The 17,756-nt window shown below is 33.8% G+C and overlaps 2 protein-coding genes and 1 pseudogene across 2 annotated transcripts; 1 reads left to right on the top strand and 2 right to left on the bottom strand.

The window, feature by feature from the left end:
- The first annotated feature begins 1,493 nt into the window (after positions 1 to 1,493).
- Positions 1,494 to 5,092, top strand: LOC115456317 (protein l(2)37Cc). The gene is made up of 5 exons (XM_030185334.2): positions 1,494 to 1,648; positions 1,975 to 2,064; positions 2,395 to 2,556; positions 2,920 to 3,101; positions 4,509 to 5,092. The coding sequence occupies exons 2-5, from the start codon at positions 1,977 to 1,979 to the stop codon at positions 4,899 to 4,901; spliced, it is 825 nt and encodes a 274-aa protein (XP_030041194.2). The 5' UTR covers positions 1,494 to 1,648; positions 1,975 to 1,976; the 3' UTR covers positions 4,902 to 5,092.
- A 4,063-nt stretch (positions 5,093 to 9,155) lies between these two features.
- LOC119191262 (inactive peptidyl-prolyl cis-trans isomerase shutdown-like) lies at positions 9,156 to 11,853 on the bottom strand. The gene is made up of 4 exons (XM_037445161.1): positions 11,666 to 11,853; positions 11,150 to 11,453; positions 10,092 to 10,291; positions 9,156 to 9,962 (listed from the first exon to the last, which is right to left on the bottom strand). The coding sequence occupies exons 1-4, from the start codon at positions 11,710 to 11,712 to the stop codon at positions 9,182 to 9,184; spliced, it is 1,332 nt and encodes a 443-aa protein (XP_037301058.1). The 5' UTR covers positions 11,713 to 11,853; the 3' UTR covers positions 9,156 to 9,181.
- Positions 11,854 to 12,869: 1,016 nt separating this feature from the next.
- LOC119191261 lies at positions 12,870 to 17,751 on the bottom strand (annotated as a pseudogene).
- Between the last annotated feature and the right edge of the window lie 5 nt (positions 17,752 to 17,756).

A 17,756-nucleotide genomic window follows, 5' to 3' on the forward strand; every position in this document is an offset into this window, starting at 1 on the left:
GACAACCATAAGCAAATAGTTATTTGACGTAATAATATGTATTAACGCTTCATCACAACTATTCTATTGTGGGGGGTTAATTAAACCCTAACGATCACGATCAGCCAGTCGATCGCAAGGCTTTTGTCGATCAACTAGTCGTTTCTAACTTTTTTCCGGAAAATACAAATCAATTTAATTTTTAAATTACTATCTATCTAAATAATTAACCTTGGTAGATTTAGGCTCTTACGGCTTTTAATATGAAACTTTTCATCGAATTTGGCCATAACCCTAATGTTTTTGATAGTGTCAAGATGCTACGAATAGCTACATTAACATTTAACATTCTATAATATTATTATGTATACAGGGTCATTTTGACATTGCGTTACTAAATAAAAAACATACTTATCTACTTGAAAATAACACTCTACAATAAATTACTTGAGATGTAAAATTAAAATAGTGTAAGTTTTGAACAAAATAAATATTAAATAAAAGTAATTTTAATTTTATACGCCCTAATGCCACTACTACTACTCTAAGAGAATTTGTCGCAGCGGCAATATCTTACTTTTAGTCAGAAATATACTCACGCACACGCCATATTCGCATTCAAACAACGAAATGATCAAAAATTCAGAAAACTAAAACCAGGATTCTTGGTGGAAATATTCGTTTTTGGCACAATGTTAACAAAGGTGAAGACGAGTTTGTGGTTTCATTTAAGGCGATACCTCAAGGTCCATTTTCATACATTTTGTTTCGGCTTTAATCCGGGTAACTAAACAAGTATTGGCAAGTAAAGAATTTAAATTCACGTCTAGTTAGTGATTAGTTCTCGCAGTTGAAGAAAAAATGTAAAATAATTAATAATCATGGATATTTCGGCCTTTAAAATTTAATATGACGAAATTTTAAAGGCAGAAATATCCATGATTATTAATTATTTTTACATTTTTCTTTCAACTGCGAGAACTAATCACTAACTAGACGTGAATTTAAATTCTTTACTTGCCAATACTTGTTTAGTTATTATGGATATTTCGGCCTTTAAAATTTAATATGACGAAATTTTAAAGGCAGAAATATCCATGATTATTAATTATTTTTACATTTTTCTTTCAACTGCGAGAACTAATCACTAACTAGACGTGAATTTAAATTCTTTACTTGCCAATACTTGTTTAGTTACCCAGATTAAAGCCGAAACAAAATGTATGAAAATGGACCTTGAGGTATCGCCTTAATAACTCAATGACAAAATGGCCCTGTATATCAAAAGCTTTTTAAAAATTGGATAAAGATTTATTGCAATTTTTAGTTAACACTAGGTTATTTGTTGATGTGAGATATAGCAATATATACAGTTAAAAGATAAAAGTAGGTAGGATATATTATGTGAAAACTTCTACATGAATTTCTAATATTAACATTTCCCTGTTACATTGCCATACCTCCATAAAAAATACAGTGCTTCATTTTTTAATATTTTATTCTGTGGTTTTGTACTTTGCATATTTATGAACTTTGCGCTGGCAACCTTCAACGCGTTTTTCTTTTATTATCTGTGCCTGTTCTGCCGATCTTTGAGTTTAGTGGAATTTGTGAAAAACTTTGTAAAAATTGCGTAATTGTATTATTGCACCTGATTATTAAGAAAAAGGTATTTATTCTACTATATGTATGTATAAAATATACAGTGAAATATAGTAAATGTAAATCTAAATTACATTGTGAAATTTTATTTTGAGGTTAGATATCATATCGTGGAATTAGGTAATTTTTAGAGACTCTACCAGTATTATTCATTGTTTGCTAAACTCTTAATAGTAGGTAAGGGTGAGATTTTGTATATTTGTTTGTATTTTATTATAATGCAGTCGAAAAGAGATTAGCGAATAACACCTGGAATTTATATTAGGTACTAGTGTTAGTAGTTATTTGGTATTAGTCTAAAGGTTTTCCAGTATGAATATTTTTTCTTTCTAGATATGGCCGCACAACTCTTCAATCGCATCGGGCAAGTGGGCCTCGGCGTTGCGCTTGTCGGCGGAGTAGTCAATTCTGCTCTTTACAATGGTATGAGCAAATACATAAATTTACAGGAATTCTTAAGTTCATAACATATAACATCCGATATAAATCAAATTTTTACCTGTCTTATATATAATACAGTGTATAACCCTCAAATTATTATCAGATTGTTAATTAAAGTGTCCTTATCAATGTGTAAACATTACCAAATAAATTCCCAGTTTGCTGAAAACACAAAATATTTTTTTGTGTTTTGAACAAACAGGGCAACAAAGTTGTAATGTTTCTATCACATATTTGTGATAATAAAATTATTCCAACCCGGAATAATTTTATTATTCATTTAACTAAATCATTTAATTGTTCTAATTCCAGTTGATGGTGGCCACAGAGCGGTTATCTTCGACAGATTTGCCGGTGTCAAGAATATGGTTGTTGGTGAAGGAACCCACTTCTTCATCCCTTGGGTGCAGCGGCCAATTATATTTGACATCAGATCCAGACCAAGAAATGTGCCCACAATCACAGGAAGCAAAGGTTCATATTTAAACAAAACAATTTTTTGAAATCCATAAAATATTAATTAATTAGATTCAGTCAAATTTCACTCTACAACCAGTTTTTTTACTGTTCGACAAATGAATACTTAAGAACATTAATGTGTGTGCTTGCAACAAATAAATGTCATTAAAAATCTATATTAGGTTCTCCCCATTTGAGACAGTTCTGCGTGGTTATAGGATGAGAAGGCAATGTTAGTTTTAGTAATTAGACTGGCTTGCAGTGTATATACCCTTGAGCCTCTTGACCAATAAGTTCAAATATCACCCGACTTGTATAAAAATATTATTCTATAATTTAAAGCAAATTGATTCAACAGTTGTATAACACATTTTTCAGATCTTCAAAATGTAAACATCACACTGCGTATCCTGTTCCGGCCCGTGCCTGATGAGCTGCCCAGGATCTACACCATTCTCGGTGTAGATTACGATGAGAGGGTGCTGCCTTCTATCACATCTGAAGTTCTCAAAGCTGTGGTCGCCCAATTTGATGCAGGGGAACTTATTACCCAGAGAGAGGTTTGTTTCTTTTACTTTTTATTGATAATAGGATTTGTTTTACATTTGTTTGTGAATATATAAAAACAATTGAAGATCCCTTGTAGATAATTTTTTTAATATTTCTACTGTTGTCAACTAATTTCACAGTATTTTAAGACCATTGTAAGATATCACAAATACTATTCAAATAAATTGTAAACTAAAAAACATGACATTGTTTTGTAAAACTACTTCATGACTGAATATTATGTACAGGTACAAGTATTATAGAAAAGGATACTCTCCAGGATAGATATATTACCTCGTGTATTTATAATTTACATATATAGTAAATAGATCCAAATATAATAAACAAATCCCAAAGTAAATAATCTTACCCTATTTGAATTCTAATTCAATTCTAAAGTATTTGTGGTATATTATAGTCAACTTCAATGGCCCTACAGATTCAGTAGAGCTGTTTTAAAAATATATTATTCTTTGAGTAAATATTGATAAATATTATTAACAATGTTATTCAAATATCCATTATTCGTTTTTAACAACATAGGTTTTGTAAAATCTTATTTTTTGTTTTAAAACCAACTTATATTTGAGCCACCAACTTTAAAACAAGACTGCAACAAATTATATAAGTAGCCTTCAAGTGATTAATCTTTTAGTTTGGTTAGCATGTTATCAAATATTGCAACTATTAGGTATGATTGATGAGAATGATTATAATTTTGTAGATATATCATAAAAATGCTTTCATACAAGATATTGTTTTCTATAATAAAACAATCACTTTCCAAACATTGTGAACATTGTGTTAATAAAAATAGCAGTAATACATATGTCATGCCCAGATCTTAGAATTGAGGACTGTGATATGACCAAATATAACTGACCATGTTGTTTAAACGTCAACATTAGATGAGATGTCAATTCTCATTTGGCCATATCATTAATGTAGGGTTTCCATATCGCCATAGCATTTAATCCAAATAAAAAAGAAACTTAAACAATTTTTTTTTTAAAGGACAAAAAATACTTATGGCATTTGGCTTGCAGTTTGATCACTTCACTTTTATCTTCCATTTGCGCGCTATTATTTGTTTTTTTTTAACACAATAATTGTCCGCCGACATGATGCATCACGAAAACAAACCGCTATCAGCGCCTCTGTCGTTGGACAACATAACTATTTTACCATATGGTTTGGCCAAATCATTAAATAATTGTGTGTTTAAGCTGCCCATATTGTCAACCGCTAATTATTTATTGATCTGACCAAATCATATGATGTGGGTAGAGGAAAAAATCTATTTCATGAAATAGTTGGCCACGTCACATAGTGATCAATTATAAGCTTTGGCCATGAAACATACAAAACCATTTACGAATCTAACCTGGTTCGAGATTAATTTATTTAATATTTTACAGGTGGTGTCACAAAAGGTGAATGAGAGCTTAACTGAGAGAGCAGGTCAGTTTGGCTTAATCCTCGATGATATCTCGATCACACATTTGACATTCGGAAAGGAATTCACACAGGCTGTAGAATTGAAACAAGTTGCACAACAAGAAGCCGAGAAGGCGAGATTCCTTGTAGAGAAGGCAGAACAGCAAAAGAAGGCAGCCGTTATTGCAGCTGAGGGTGACGCACAAGCCGCTGTGCTCCTGGCCAAGTCCTTCGGCAGCGCCGGTGAGGGTCTAGTCGAGCTGCGTCGTATCGAAGCTGCCGAAGACATCGCCTACCAACTATCCAAGTCTCGCAATGTCACCTACTTACCTCAAGGGCAAAATGTGCTTCTAAATCTTCCCACACAAAACTAAATTTAAGTTTTTAGCAATAAAACTGGATGTACAGTGAAATCGGGATGTTTCTGTACAATGCATTTGTATTTATGCAAAATACTGTTTGTTGCATTTGAAAGAGACTTATGGCATGGTTCCACCAATAGATTGTAGTCTTTTATTAGTTTTATGAAAATTGTAATTACGCATTAAACTTTAATTATGTTATAGAATATCTTTTATTTCAACTCCTTTCTATAAAATCAGAGTATTGGGACTGACTTCCGCTATATAATATATCGTTACAAGCTTTTTACACCATATTAATAAAGAAAAAATTAAACCAAGAATATGTACACCTAATGTTTACTACCTCCTCTGCTGCCAAAATGTAAATTTCAAAGTAATATAAATTTGCTCTTCGGAATGCAAATAATTAAAAATCTGTACACAGACGCAGCTATCTGGCGATACCATTCGCTAAATGCTGACCAGCGAATTACATTATCATTCACGTCTCAATAAGTACCTGCTGATAGACTATAATGTGATATCTGCCGACAATAACACCGCTACCTAGCATTAGCTACTGACCGGCGATAAAGAACAACTGCCCTCAGTGGCGGCCCTAAACTACGCGAGGCCCCAGGCGAAAGCAAAAAGAAACAGACGCGAGACCCCGGACAGTGTAAAAAAACGTTCCCCTGTTTTAACAGTTACGTTGGTAAGAACGTAAAAAAAAAGTTCTGCGAGGCCTATATAACCGCGAGGCCCCGGGCGGTTGCCCGGTTCGCCTCCCGCAAAGGCCGCCTCTGCCTCCTGTTAACTGCTGACCGACGAAATACTTACCCACCGGTAATGGCCGACCAGTGAAGTACTTCACCTACCGTTATCTACCGACTGGTAATAAAAATCCATCACCTGCCAACTGGCGAATTACATTACCTACCCTTAAGGCGATACCTCAAGGTCCATTTTCATACATTTTGTTTCGGCTTTAATCTGGGTAACTAAACAAGTATTGGCAAGTAAAGAATTTAAATTCACGTCTAGTTAGTGATTAGTTCTCGCAGTTGAAGAAAATGTAAAAATAATTAATAATCATGGATATTTCGGCCTTTAAAATTTAATATGACGAAATTTTAAAGGCAGAAATATCCATGATTATTAATTATTTTTACATTTTTCTTCAACTGCGAGAACTAATCACTAACTAGACGTGAATTTAAATTCTTTACTTGCCAATACTTGTTTAGTTACCCAGATTAAAGCCGAAACAAAATGTATGAAAATGGACCTTGAGGTATCGCCTTAACTGTTACACAGTTGATATTGCTGCTGAATTTATAGATAAATTAATTAAACCCTCTGTCGAAACATTTGAAAAAAAAACCCTAACCCTAGCTGGTAGCAAATAATTAGCTAACCACACAGGCAGCTATCATTGTCTGCGGGAGTTAGGTGAGCAACAGGAAACCACTTATGAAAACCAACCAACAAAAAATACGACATCCACTGATAACCATATCCATAGCCACACTTCACTGCCTGTATCTTATCGAAGGTTGGTCATAACAAAAAAACAGTAATAATATCACTTTCCTCTATACCCCACTTCCCATGGACCCCCTCAGACACAGTCAAATGAATACTTAATTTAAAAAAACTCATTATCTATCTGGAGAGACTTACGCCCGAAATTAATAATGTATCTACTATCCAAGACTGAAACCTATCTTAGATTGCCGACTATCTTTCGATTGGTCTCCTATCGGCATGCCAATATCTTAACTCGCCTATCCTTGCTTGCCTTCAACGATAGATCGCTGGCAATCCTTTCCAGATGCGTTCCCTCCTGACCATTCCATTTTATGCAGAATATTCCATTCGTAAAAAAAAAATACTTTTTGTATTTTCCATACAAACTATTCGTTTCAATATTTGCCTAATTGCGAAAAATAAGACTTGGAGTAATAAAAAATATTTTATGTATTTTAGCCCTCAAAAGAAATAATTAATAATTAGTACATGTCATATTTAAGATACAAACTTTTAATTAGTTTCAAAATAGAACGTGAGTAATGTGGTTGCTGACATATTTTGACACTGAAGTTTAATAACATTGTTCATAATATATTAATAAATCTTTAAAGTATTTAGTTTTTAGTATGAAGTACGCAGTAAACTCGGTGCCATATAATAATAATTGGACTCTGTACACATTATCCAGTGTTATGGAACAAATTACAATTCCGTTATACATAATTGTTGCATAACTTTAACCGTTTATGCAGCGCACGCAACGGAAGCTCTCAAAAGTAATCAATTTTAGCCGTTTTTGGTCCCATTGGTCATAGTGTGATGATATACATATACCCTATAATAGCCATCCTCAATAAATGGGCTATCCAACACTACAAGAATTTTTCAATTCGAACCGGAAGTTCCTGAGACCAGCGCGTTCAAACGAACATACTCTTCAGCTTTATATAATAGTATAGATAGTGTATGGAAATTTTGCCTGTTTCTATGTTTTAACTGTCAACTAATAAAACTATGTTAATTTGTAATTATTATTTTGAATTACAAATGTAGATAAGCAATAAAATAAATAGCAGTGATTGTAAAGGTATTTTATTTTACTAAGTAAAGAAGTTATTTGTTAATGCTGTTCTTTCTCCAACATCTTGATTCTCTATATTGTTCTCATAATTAATAATATCAGCAGTTGATAATTCCACTTGGGTTGGAATTTCCTCTAGCCTGTGATTCCGACCAATATTGTGCAAAACTGCAGTTGCAATTATTATTGTTTGAACTTTAGGTAAAGATAAACGCAATGTCAATGCAATCACAGGGAAGCGACGTTTCCATGTATTAAATGTCCTGAAAAGATAATATAAATATTTCCTATTCCTCAGCAAAAGTTGATGGAATGGAGAAACACCATAGTTCCTGAAAAACGATGCAATTGCCCCTTGTTAGTACCTATCTAATAGTTCGGTAGGTACGGTATTTTTTGTAAATAATGTCAAAAATTATTTACCTTGTACATAGAATTAACACGAATATACGAGATCAGTTTAACTAACAATGATTGGCAAGCAGATTTCGAAAGCCTAATCCAAACGTGAAATCAAACTCATCCAGGGTCTGCATGTAGTTAACTCTTTTCATTACCCGTGATGAAGCGCGACTTTCAGTTTCGCTATCAGTATCGCTAGTCCCTCCAAATCACTGTCGTCACTGTCACTAGAGAATATGGATATTTCCATTGCCTTTTCGTTTCCCTTAAAATCAGTGTAAGCGATATTCAAAACATATGAAGTAAACTGAGGAATTGGTCCGATTGGAAAATTCGATTGTTACAACAATCAAATCAAATGTCAAAACGGGTAGATAGAGTATTGGCAAGCGTAAACTGTCATTTTCAAACAGAGGGTAATCTATGATCTGTAATCCGTCCTCTCAAAGATCGATTATTGTTAGAAATAGCTTACTGAATCCATGGATTGGTTATTGGCATGCTTTATCCATAAAAACGAATGAATTATCAATCTTAGATGGCATACATTGGATTAGGATTGGTTATTAATTTCGGGCGTTAAACCATTAGAACAATAATTTGAAAATAGGGATTTTGCCGTTTCGATATTGTAGTACATTGAGGTAGTAAAATTAATTACATTATGTCCTGTTCAAAATCAAGACATTACAAACTAAACTACTTCTATAATTTATAAAAATCTCGAACTAGATACCTATTTACTGTACTTTTCTGACTCATAGCAATTTTTAGCTACATCACCTAGGTCCTAATATAAGTAGATTAGCATGTTTAGAAAAAATAATCGTACAAAATTTCGATTTAAAAATCAAAGGATGAATATACATAAATTTGTTTCCATCAACTAGTCTAATGTAGAGTCGACGCAACCGACTATCACGTTGCAGAAACGTTTTCTATTAGGTGGTACGACCAGTTATCCTCGTCAACTAATGTATTTTGAGGACTTCCAATCCCGGGCAAATGGTGTAACTGGCGTAGCTACAGACTTGCACTAGCAAGGTCAGCAGGCAAGAAAAGGACTGCTAAATTGAACCAAAGGCCTACAGCACAAAAGGCCTCCTTAAGCGCAACTCTAGGGCAGGCAATATTTTTTGCCCACCATGCTCCACCACCACAACTCATTTAGATAGGTATGCTGTCACTGTATCAGGGAGACATTTACTCAATTAATTAAAACATTTAAGGCCTATTTTATTAATTTTGTCCATAAAATAACACTACTGTTAACTTCTGTGTAAATTTTATTTAATCAGTGGCTTACATTAGTACAGTACAATGCAAGTTCTTTATCTAAATCATCTTGGCTAGCCTTCACATCTGATACAGTCTCCTCTTCTTCTTTGTCTAAAGCAAAATTCTCTCTAATTTTGTTGAAAAATAAATTTTCTCTAATACAAACTTCTCGTATATACTCCATTTCAGCAGAGTTCAAATCTCCAGGCAAAGTTAATTTACATAAATCATCACTCTCCTTAAAATTAGTTATTAAATTATCTACTTCTTTTTTAAATTGTTCACTGGGCACATTAGATGCTGCTCCAACTAATTGTTTTGCAAGAAGTTTGTTTTGGTTACATGCATCTCTATTTTTTTGTAATACTGTAAATTCTTTTTTTACCTCTTCCCCATCAGGACATAACTTTAGTGATCTCTTAAGCTTTTTCTCAGCTTCATCAAATTCTCCTATCATTCTTAGAGCCCTAGCATTCTGCAATAGAGCCTTAGCATTGTTCCAGAGATTGTTAAGTCTATTCAATTCATTACAGGCTATACAAGTTTTCAAAGGTTTCTTAATTTTATTACTACATATAGCTATGTTAAGGTATAATTTTTTGAGTAATTTTTCCTGTTTCTCCTCTTCTTTCTCATCAGCCAGCCGACATTTATGAAGCATGTTAACAGCTTTGTTAAACAATTTAACAGCTCCATAATAGTTTGATATTTTGTACAATGTATACCCAGAACTATAGAGCATTCTGACTTCATCATGAACCCGATGGAACATATTTCGCTCTGAAATATTTAATAGACTGAAACAAATAATAACATTAACTATTCCAATAAAAATACTTTTATACAGTTACATTCATCCATAACATTCAATATACATGCCATTATGAAAAAAAGAAGATTGATATTATAAATAATAAAATAAATACCCTTCTTTTGGTGTAATAATACATTTTACTGCCTTTAGGTAGAACACACAGTCAGATTTTGGTTTTATTCTAGGCGGTATACCCATCTCACCATACATAACCTTGTATGAAAGAAGGAACACAGATGTTTCTCCAACTAACATGGACTTGATAGCTATCTGGAGTCCAGGCAATAAACCATTATCATTTAGGTCCACATGCTGTAATAAATTAAAAATGTTTTTTAAAATTATACTTCTTATTTATATTTACTATGGTCAATCCAGTTATATAAAGTGCCAAGTTTTGTCAAGAATTGGGTGTAGTTTTAAAAACCTTCCCAATGTAAACCTCCATACAATACTTTTTCATGTCAGCCACAAAGATGTCTTATTTACGGTACTGTGGACAACAATGTAAATTCACTGATTAATTTACCATTATATATTTTTTTTATTTCTTTTACAAATAATATTTATAATTATCTGAAGGATTTTATTCTTATAAAGTTAACAAGCAGTTCCAGTGACCTTTGGAAAAGTGCCATTTAGTTATAGTGGATTTTTTATGTCATTTGGCCCACTTGCAAAAATTCAGGCTGCAAATAGAGTATTACTACTTATTAGAGGATGCAATCGTAGGTAAAGTATATCAAAGAAACTCTCATAATTTGTTTCCCAAGATAGTGGTTTCAAACCCAAGACCAGCTGATACTTACTCTATATTAACTTCTAATAGACTATAAAAGTGACTATGCACACTAAAGTTGAAGACTGTAGTAATAATTGGTAAACTGTATTGTGTTTTGATAATATAAAACTATAACACCAATTATTGTAGTAATGTATTGGATATTTGGTTCCAAAAAGTACCTAGTTTTATAATACCAATTAGAAACTAATAACACAACATAATTTTTAAGAAAAAAAGCTTTTCATTTTAAACTAATGCCTTTTTCCATTGCATTCAATTACATAAATAATTGACTGCAACAGATATAATTTTAGATCAGGGACATTTTTGTTTAAATATAGTTTTCTCCATTATTGAACAATCTGTAACATATTTATTAAATTTACCATAGGCTTATTCACAGCAGTAGAGTCAAAAGGTTCTAATTCATTTTCCCAATATCCTGCAAACATAACTGTAACAGTTTGACCTTCATAGAAAGGTAGTCCTCCTCCCTCTTCTAAAACTTTCTTCTTAACATATCCATTATTATCAACAGCGGTTAAAGATTTTTCAAAAAGTTCAAAATTATTTACAGGCTCTCCAAAAGTAAAGTCAATAGGTATAAATTTATTCTCTTCTGGTTCTGTACATAAAAAATCATCCTCATTTTGACTTATATGGAGTATTGATCCCGTAGAGGTAACCTGCCTGTAAAAATCATAGTTACATTTGTAATGTTCGTTTAGGAGTAAGATATATAATGAAAGCAATGCATAAATATCAAAAAGATTGAAAGCTAAAACAAAGTTGGACAATAGTCCAAGAAATTGAATCTAAACAATAATTTCTTAACTACAGATACTAAACAAAATATAGTAGGACGTAGACAAAACAAAACATTCGTGTTTATGTTTACTAACCTCAAATCTAAGCCGGTTTCTAAAGTAATTGATGGTGACCTATCCATTATCACCGATGACCATGTCCACTTCACAGTTTCATTAAAATATCAATTAGAGTATATTGTATGCAAAGAAAATATAACCATTACGTTAATCGTATGTAAAAAAATATAAAGATACATACATACACATACGATTTCTTTTTTAATTCGTCCTTAGAAACTAGCATTTCGACCATACTGCCTAGCCTTACGTATTCTTTTTTAATCAGCAATATTGTGTGACATAATGTATTATATTATGTTTTCATGGATATACGTCTTCTAGACTCTATTTCACATACCTACCGAGAGGAATTCGCGGCAGTCGCAAAAATAATAATATATATTTTTAAAACAATATGTATTTCTATGGCTCCTAAGTAAACTATCGTACCTAAAAATAGTGATTTTGATTTTTGAACGTAGGTAAGCCTCTAATGGATTACAATATGATTTAATATTATATTTCAGCTTTTGCTTTAGTTTGGGTAGTTTATTAATGCATGGTATCAATTTTATTATTTTATAATTTCTAACGGTGAAGGAAAACATCGTGAGGAAACCTGCACATCTGAGAAGTTCTCTAGAGGAATTTCGAAGGTGTGTGAAGTCTACCAATCCGCACTAGGCCAGCGTGGTGGACTAAGGCCTAATCCCTCTCAGTAGTAGAGGAGGCCCGTGCTCAGCAGTGGGCAAGTATATAATACAGGGCTGATATTATTATTATTATTATATAATTTCTAATAGTTCGTGTTTTATCGTGGAGGTACTTACAATAAAATAGGTACCTTTCTACCTTATGTTTCGTACTTGAGTATAATATCTCGATCTCTTTACTTGTCTTAGAAATAGATTGAGAAAGTAATATGCTAAGCTAAAAATCTAAAAATTTAACAAAGGAGAATCGAACTCATGAGTTGACTGATCGTTATGAACGTTAAACTAAGCTAAATGCTTTTAGATGTTTCAAGTAACGTAGATTTTGTCTAGGTAAGAAAAAATAAACAAAACAATAAAAATGCTGTACAGTGTTTTAATATGCCTAAATAAAATATTTTAAAAAAATTTTATTTAATTAACTACTGGCGATAAAGTAATTAACATATTTCATAATAATCTTTTTTGATTTAAGTAGGTACATTACAAAATTATAGGTCCTGTGTATAAAAAAGAGACATCTGCAAGATTTTATCGTCAATATTATTAATATACAATACTCCTAAACATTTCTGACTATCTTCTAGATTTTTGTTTCATCGATTTACGTAGTAAGGCTATATAGGAAGAAATGAGGTCGTCCATTTTATATCCCAATGAAGTTTCGCACAGAATCTTGGTTCCACGTAAGAAATTTCCCATTGTCATGTGGAAGAACGTGTTTCCTGACGACCAGTTGGACAATTGCGAAAACGGGTGCGTGACTAATACGTCCTGTAAGGAAAGTTATTTTTAATGTGAGTAATAAAGATTTTGTTATCTAATCAATTGTAACAATCGTATGTATATAGCTCAAGATAAAATTATACATGCATACTTACTCGGCTTTGTGGATGTATAAGGCTAACACCATTTCTGTTTATTCCTACAATGATCATTTCAGGATATGTAGGATCAGACGTTTGTTTCACTTCAAAGAACGCCGTTCCAAATGTAGGTAGTTGGTAAATTTTTCTTTTTATAAGAATTGCCTCCTTTGCTTCGTTTTCTGTCATGGCGCCATGTTGTGAGTAAGCAGCAGTAATTGACGATTTCCATTGAGAGTTCGACTGAATCCTAATCATATCAGATGGTATAAAGTCTTCTAGTACTTGCGTTATTTGTGGAAGTAATGTCTGGTCATTTCCAAATCTCGCTCGGTATACAAGCGCTGCTAACTCAACGAGATCTTGTTTTGATGTTTTATGATAACCTCTCAAGTACTTGGGTAACTCTTGAGGGAAGTAGAATATCTGATCTGCGTGTTTGTCTTTGCCAGGGGCAGTGTTAACCCAGAGTTTTTCATAAAAATATCTGATAGTTCATTTGCATTTGTGACCCAGCTAAAAAATAAGAAAAATAATTAACACAAAAATGTTATCGTCTGTGTCGTTTGTAATAATTACTTTATGTCGTAAAGCGTATGATCGAATACATGTGAATAAGGTGATACTGTGAGTAACATACCTCCACGTAAAGGTCTTGTCTGCTTCATCCATTCTACAAGCTCGTGGACAAAGTCGAAGAAGTAGTAATTCTCAGGTACAGAGAATACTTTATCTGCTATTTTAACGAACAAGCTAAAGCCGTCACTGTTCTTCAGATTCAACCTTCCAGTTATTTGTTCGCAAAGATCTCTAGCTTTAGTAGACGAATCGACCTCAAAGGCTTCGTCAGTATCGTCTGGGAAGTATACTTTGTGGTAAATCTGCATACTTCTATGTTGGATAGCTTCTACTTCCACCACGTAAGGAGTATATAATCTCGGTCCGTTTTTCTGCGTTCTAAATACTCGCTTCAAGCATTCTTTCGCAATGGGATGAAGTCTTGTTTTAAGGAATTCAACTAATTCTTTTATTAGTACTTGACCGCACGCGAAAACTCCGGTGGCTAACCACAACAGTTCCCATCCTCTCTCACTAAGTTGTATCCTGTTGTTAGTAAGTTGTTTCATTATCTGACAATACACCTCGTCCCTCAACGCGGGTTCAGCTAAAGCATGTCTGAACACTTCATCAGTATATTCAGTTGTGGTTCTAGGTTTAGGAGCTGGCATATCGCCCATATATTTCAAAATCGCGAAGAAAGATAAAATGGCATGCTTAGACATATTTTCATCGTCTAATAACTTTTTCAAAAGCGGCTTCCTAAGCGGTTCTCGTGTGTGAGCCCATAAATCGCCGGCAACAGCTTTCTTTGCTGTTGTTAAAGTAGATTGCTTTGAAATTGTGCTATTAATCTCATAATTCTCTCTGAAATGCTCCTGAGCATATTTCTCTAAAGTATGCATTCTCTTTCTTTGAATGGTAGTGTATTTAGACAAAGGTTTCTTGTCGTTATTTATATTACCTTTTTTAAATATGTCCAATATCATACTTGACGGTATTTCTAGCGTTGGTAGGATGTATACTTGCTCAGTTGGGAATAAGCCCTCCTGATTATTGCATATGCCGTGTCCCCAAGTGGCATTCATAAGAGTCTCACCTGTACTGTCGTGCAATAAAGTTGTGAGATCACCTTTTTTTGTGAATTGCAGGGGAATGAAGATGCGTCGGCATAACCTTGGGAATCGCTTTGCGCTATTATATAAACAGACCGCCGCTTCAGTCCGTCAATCAGATATATTATTAAGGAGCTCATTTCGCTAGCGTCAACACTCTGGAATACAAATTCTTCTTGTTGGATGGTTCTAATCGTTACTCGGCCCACATTATCAAAATCGTTATCTTCATCATATGCAACGTACGTGACTTCCACATATGCTATTTCCAAAAGAATGTGTTCTAGTTGATCAACAATATAGATTCCTGTCCAGTTAACTGCGATTATGACCAGGTCTTTACTAATTGCATCACCTTTTAACTTTATAGCTTCAAAGAATCTGGAGAACAGCATAGGCCATTTTAATTTCGCAAATATCACTATGTCTTCTTTGCACCGCAACGGGTCTACCTTTGAAAGTATAGCTTCTGATGACTCAAATGATTTGGTGACTAGGTTTTCCCATTTTGACAATGCAGTATCATTTGATTGGATAAACTGATTTGGTATGTAGTTCACAATTACTTTTCTCAGGATATTTGGATCCATCCGAGGTCCATACTCAATGTAATGTTGTTGAGCCGCAAGCATTGCCAAATCCTTCTCGGAATTACACCTATATTCACCGAATTTAATTCCTTTAGCTACCTGATGGTAAATCAAATTCGTAGCTACCGGATCTATCACAGGGTTGTGCCATGGTGAGAAAACTTCTTTTCTATAGAATAATCTCCACGGAGCACTTTTTTCTGGAGTACCTTGCTCTTTGGCAAATTGTTCACATTGGGATATTGCATCCATGATATGTTCCCCTTCGCTTCCGAGAGACAATACTTTGTCATACAGGGTGATGTACAAGGAAAATCCGAAGGTGTCAGTCAATCCTATGTTGTCAGCTATTTGCTGGCATATTTCCTCAGCAGTTGTCGCTGAATCAGACTGGATTGTCTTCATAGATTCGTCCATTAGCGTTACTGTTAGCAATATCGGTTTCTTTGTTTTGGTGGCTTGTAGTTCCAACCAGCTCGGAGGTTGAGTTCGCGGGCCATTTTGAAAGTCCTCACGAGACGTCCTTCGCAATAAGGAGCGTAGCCAGGTGGACCACCACGTATGAAGGAACGTAAGTATTTGACAAATCTCTCTGAGGGAGGGAAACAACCAACGCATAACGAAAGTAATATCCATCCACGTGCATGTGATGTCTTCGTAGGGTTATTTGTGAGTTGTTTGCAAAGTTGGCAGAATATCTCGTCCCTGTGACAAAATTTTACCAATTACGTTTTGTTAAACATGTTTTAATAGCAAAATATATTAAAAAATCATTAACAGAACACTCAATAAGTATATCCCGTCATTTGCAAAATACAGGTGTATAAGTAAGTATTAAATATACCTACAATAATTTTAAAAGATATTACATTCAAAACATCCGTTACTTGTTTTGATAAGATTAATTAATAAATATTTTTCAGAATACCGTAATTCCTTTCTGATGATTCCATGACCAATTATAAAGTGAAGTTTCTCTAAATTATTGCTTCTTCTTGAGTTCAGCCAACTGCTGTACATATCATTAGTTATATCGTCATTCATTAAATTTTTCATAAATTCCTCATTCAGTTTTGTTTGCCGTTTTAATGTTATGGATAGCATTTTGTTCCTATTATTTTCATTGTCTTTTGTTAACATTTCCTGCGGAAAAATAATGTTGCGGATATTAGTAATCAAGCAAAGTTTCAACTAATGAAAATGTATTGCATACATACTTCAAATTCCTTGCTTTTCTGGAAAGCGCGTCCAATAGTATCAGTTAGTTTCGTCATGATAGGAACATTATCGACTTTGTCATCAACGTATTTGGGTTCTGCTAAGTCGCCCATAAATCTCAGTATTGTGATCCACAATGCTTGAGCGGCCATTTTATCAATAGGCGATGGCAGATCTAAGAGTGAGTGTTTGAGCGGCCTCCTAGAATATTGGTGGCTTGTGTTACCCAAGAAATATGTCGCTGCGAATTTTCTATAATTAAACTCGTCAAATTGTTCTTCTTCAACCTCCTGAGGCATAGGAATCACTGTTGTTACATCTGGCTTTATGGTAGATGTCTAAAATAATAAGTAATTATAATAAAACCATACATTTTCAACCATATCAGGAGCAGATGCTGTATGATACTTACCACGCCGAAGCCAGTGCCACGGACAGTGCCTGCGGGTGTGCTACTATCTTTTAAGAAACCAAACACATCATCGACATATCGATCATCAATAACTGAAATATTCTGTGCATCGTTTTCAACAATTGTTTCTTTTGTAATCCATATGGATCTCATTAATTCTGCTACTTTCTTTTCACATTCATCTTCAGCAGCTTTGACGTCTGCCCCGGTTCCAATCGCCTCTTCTTTTTCAGTGTAAAATTGTGCCAGTTTAGTTTTTATTATATCTCCTTTTCTTTAATCAAATTTCTTACCAGATATCCTCTGCTGTAAGCTTGAAGGTTTCGGAAGAAGTTTCTTAAGTTGACAAAAGTTCTTCTCAATTCTCTAGATTTTACAACAGCTTGTATGCGTGAATAGCCTCTTCTCATCACTAGATATCTGCTCCTATAGCCACGTGCACGGAAGTGTTTTTGGATTGTTATGGCCGCAGCTCTCATTCTCAAGAATTTATTTCTGCAAAGCATCCTTCTGACATTAGCTTGCACTCGAATCACAGCTGTCATGACTACTTTAGTTCTGAGATCTTCAAGAATTACATCGTGATAATCTTTGAGGAATACTTTAGTATGCCCTAGGCGAAATTCTTGGTCTTGCAATGCTTCAGTACAAA

This window comes from Manduca sexta, unplaced genomic scaffold, assembly GCF_014839805.1.
Source record: "Manduca sexta isolate Smith_Timp_Sample1 unplaced genomic scaffold, JHU_Msex_v1.0 HiC_scaffold_1260, whole genome shotgun sequence".
Classification (NCBI taxonomy): domain Eukaryota; kingdom Metazoa; phylum Arthropoda; class Insecta; order Lepidoptera; family Sphingidae; genus Manduca; species Manduca sexta.

Bases quoted from the DNA above. Each gene is read 5' to 3' on its own strand.
- LOC115456317 (XM_030185334.2), top strand. From the start codon at position 1,977: ATGGCCGCACAACTCTTCAATCGCATCGGGCAAGTGGGCCTCGGCGTT. The intron at 2,065-2,394 runs GTATGAGCAAAT...TTCTAATTCCAG, and splicing joins CAATTCTGCTCTTTACAATG to TTGATGGTGGCCACAGAGCG. The intron at 3,102-4,508 runs GTTTGTTTCTTT...AATATTTTACAG, and splicing joins AACTTATTACCCAGAGAGAG to GTGGTGTCACAAAAGGTGAA.
- LOC119191262 (XM_037445161.1), bottom strand. From the start codon at position 11,712: ATGGATAGGTCACCATCAATTACTTTAGAAACCGGCTTAGATTTGAG. The intron at 11,454-11,665 runs GTTAGTAAACAT...TGATTTTTACAG, and splicing joins GAAACCGGCTTAGATTTGAG to GCAGGTTACCTCTACGGGAT. The intron at 10,292-11,149 runs GTAAATTTAATA...AATTTATTACAG, and splicing joins CTGCTGTGAATAAGCCTATG to CATGTGGACCTAAATGATAA.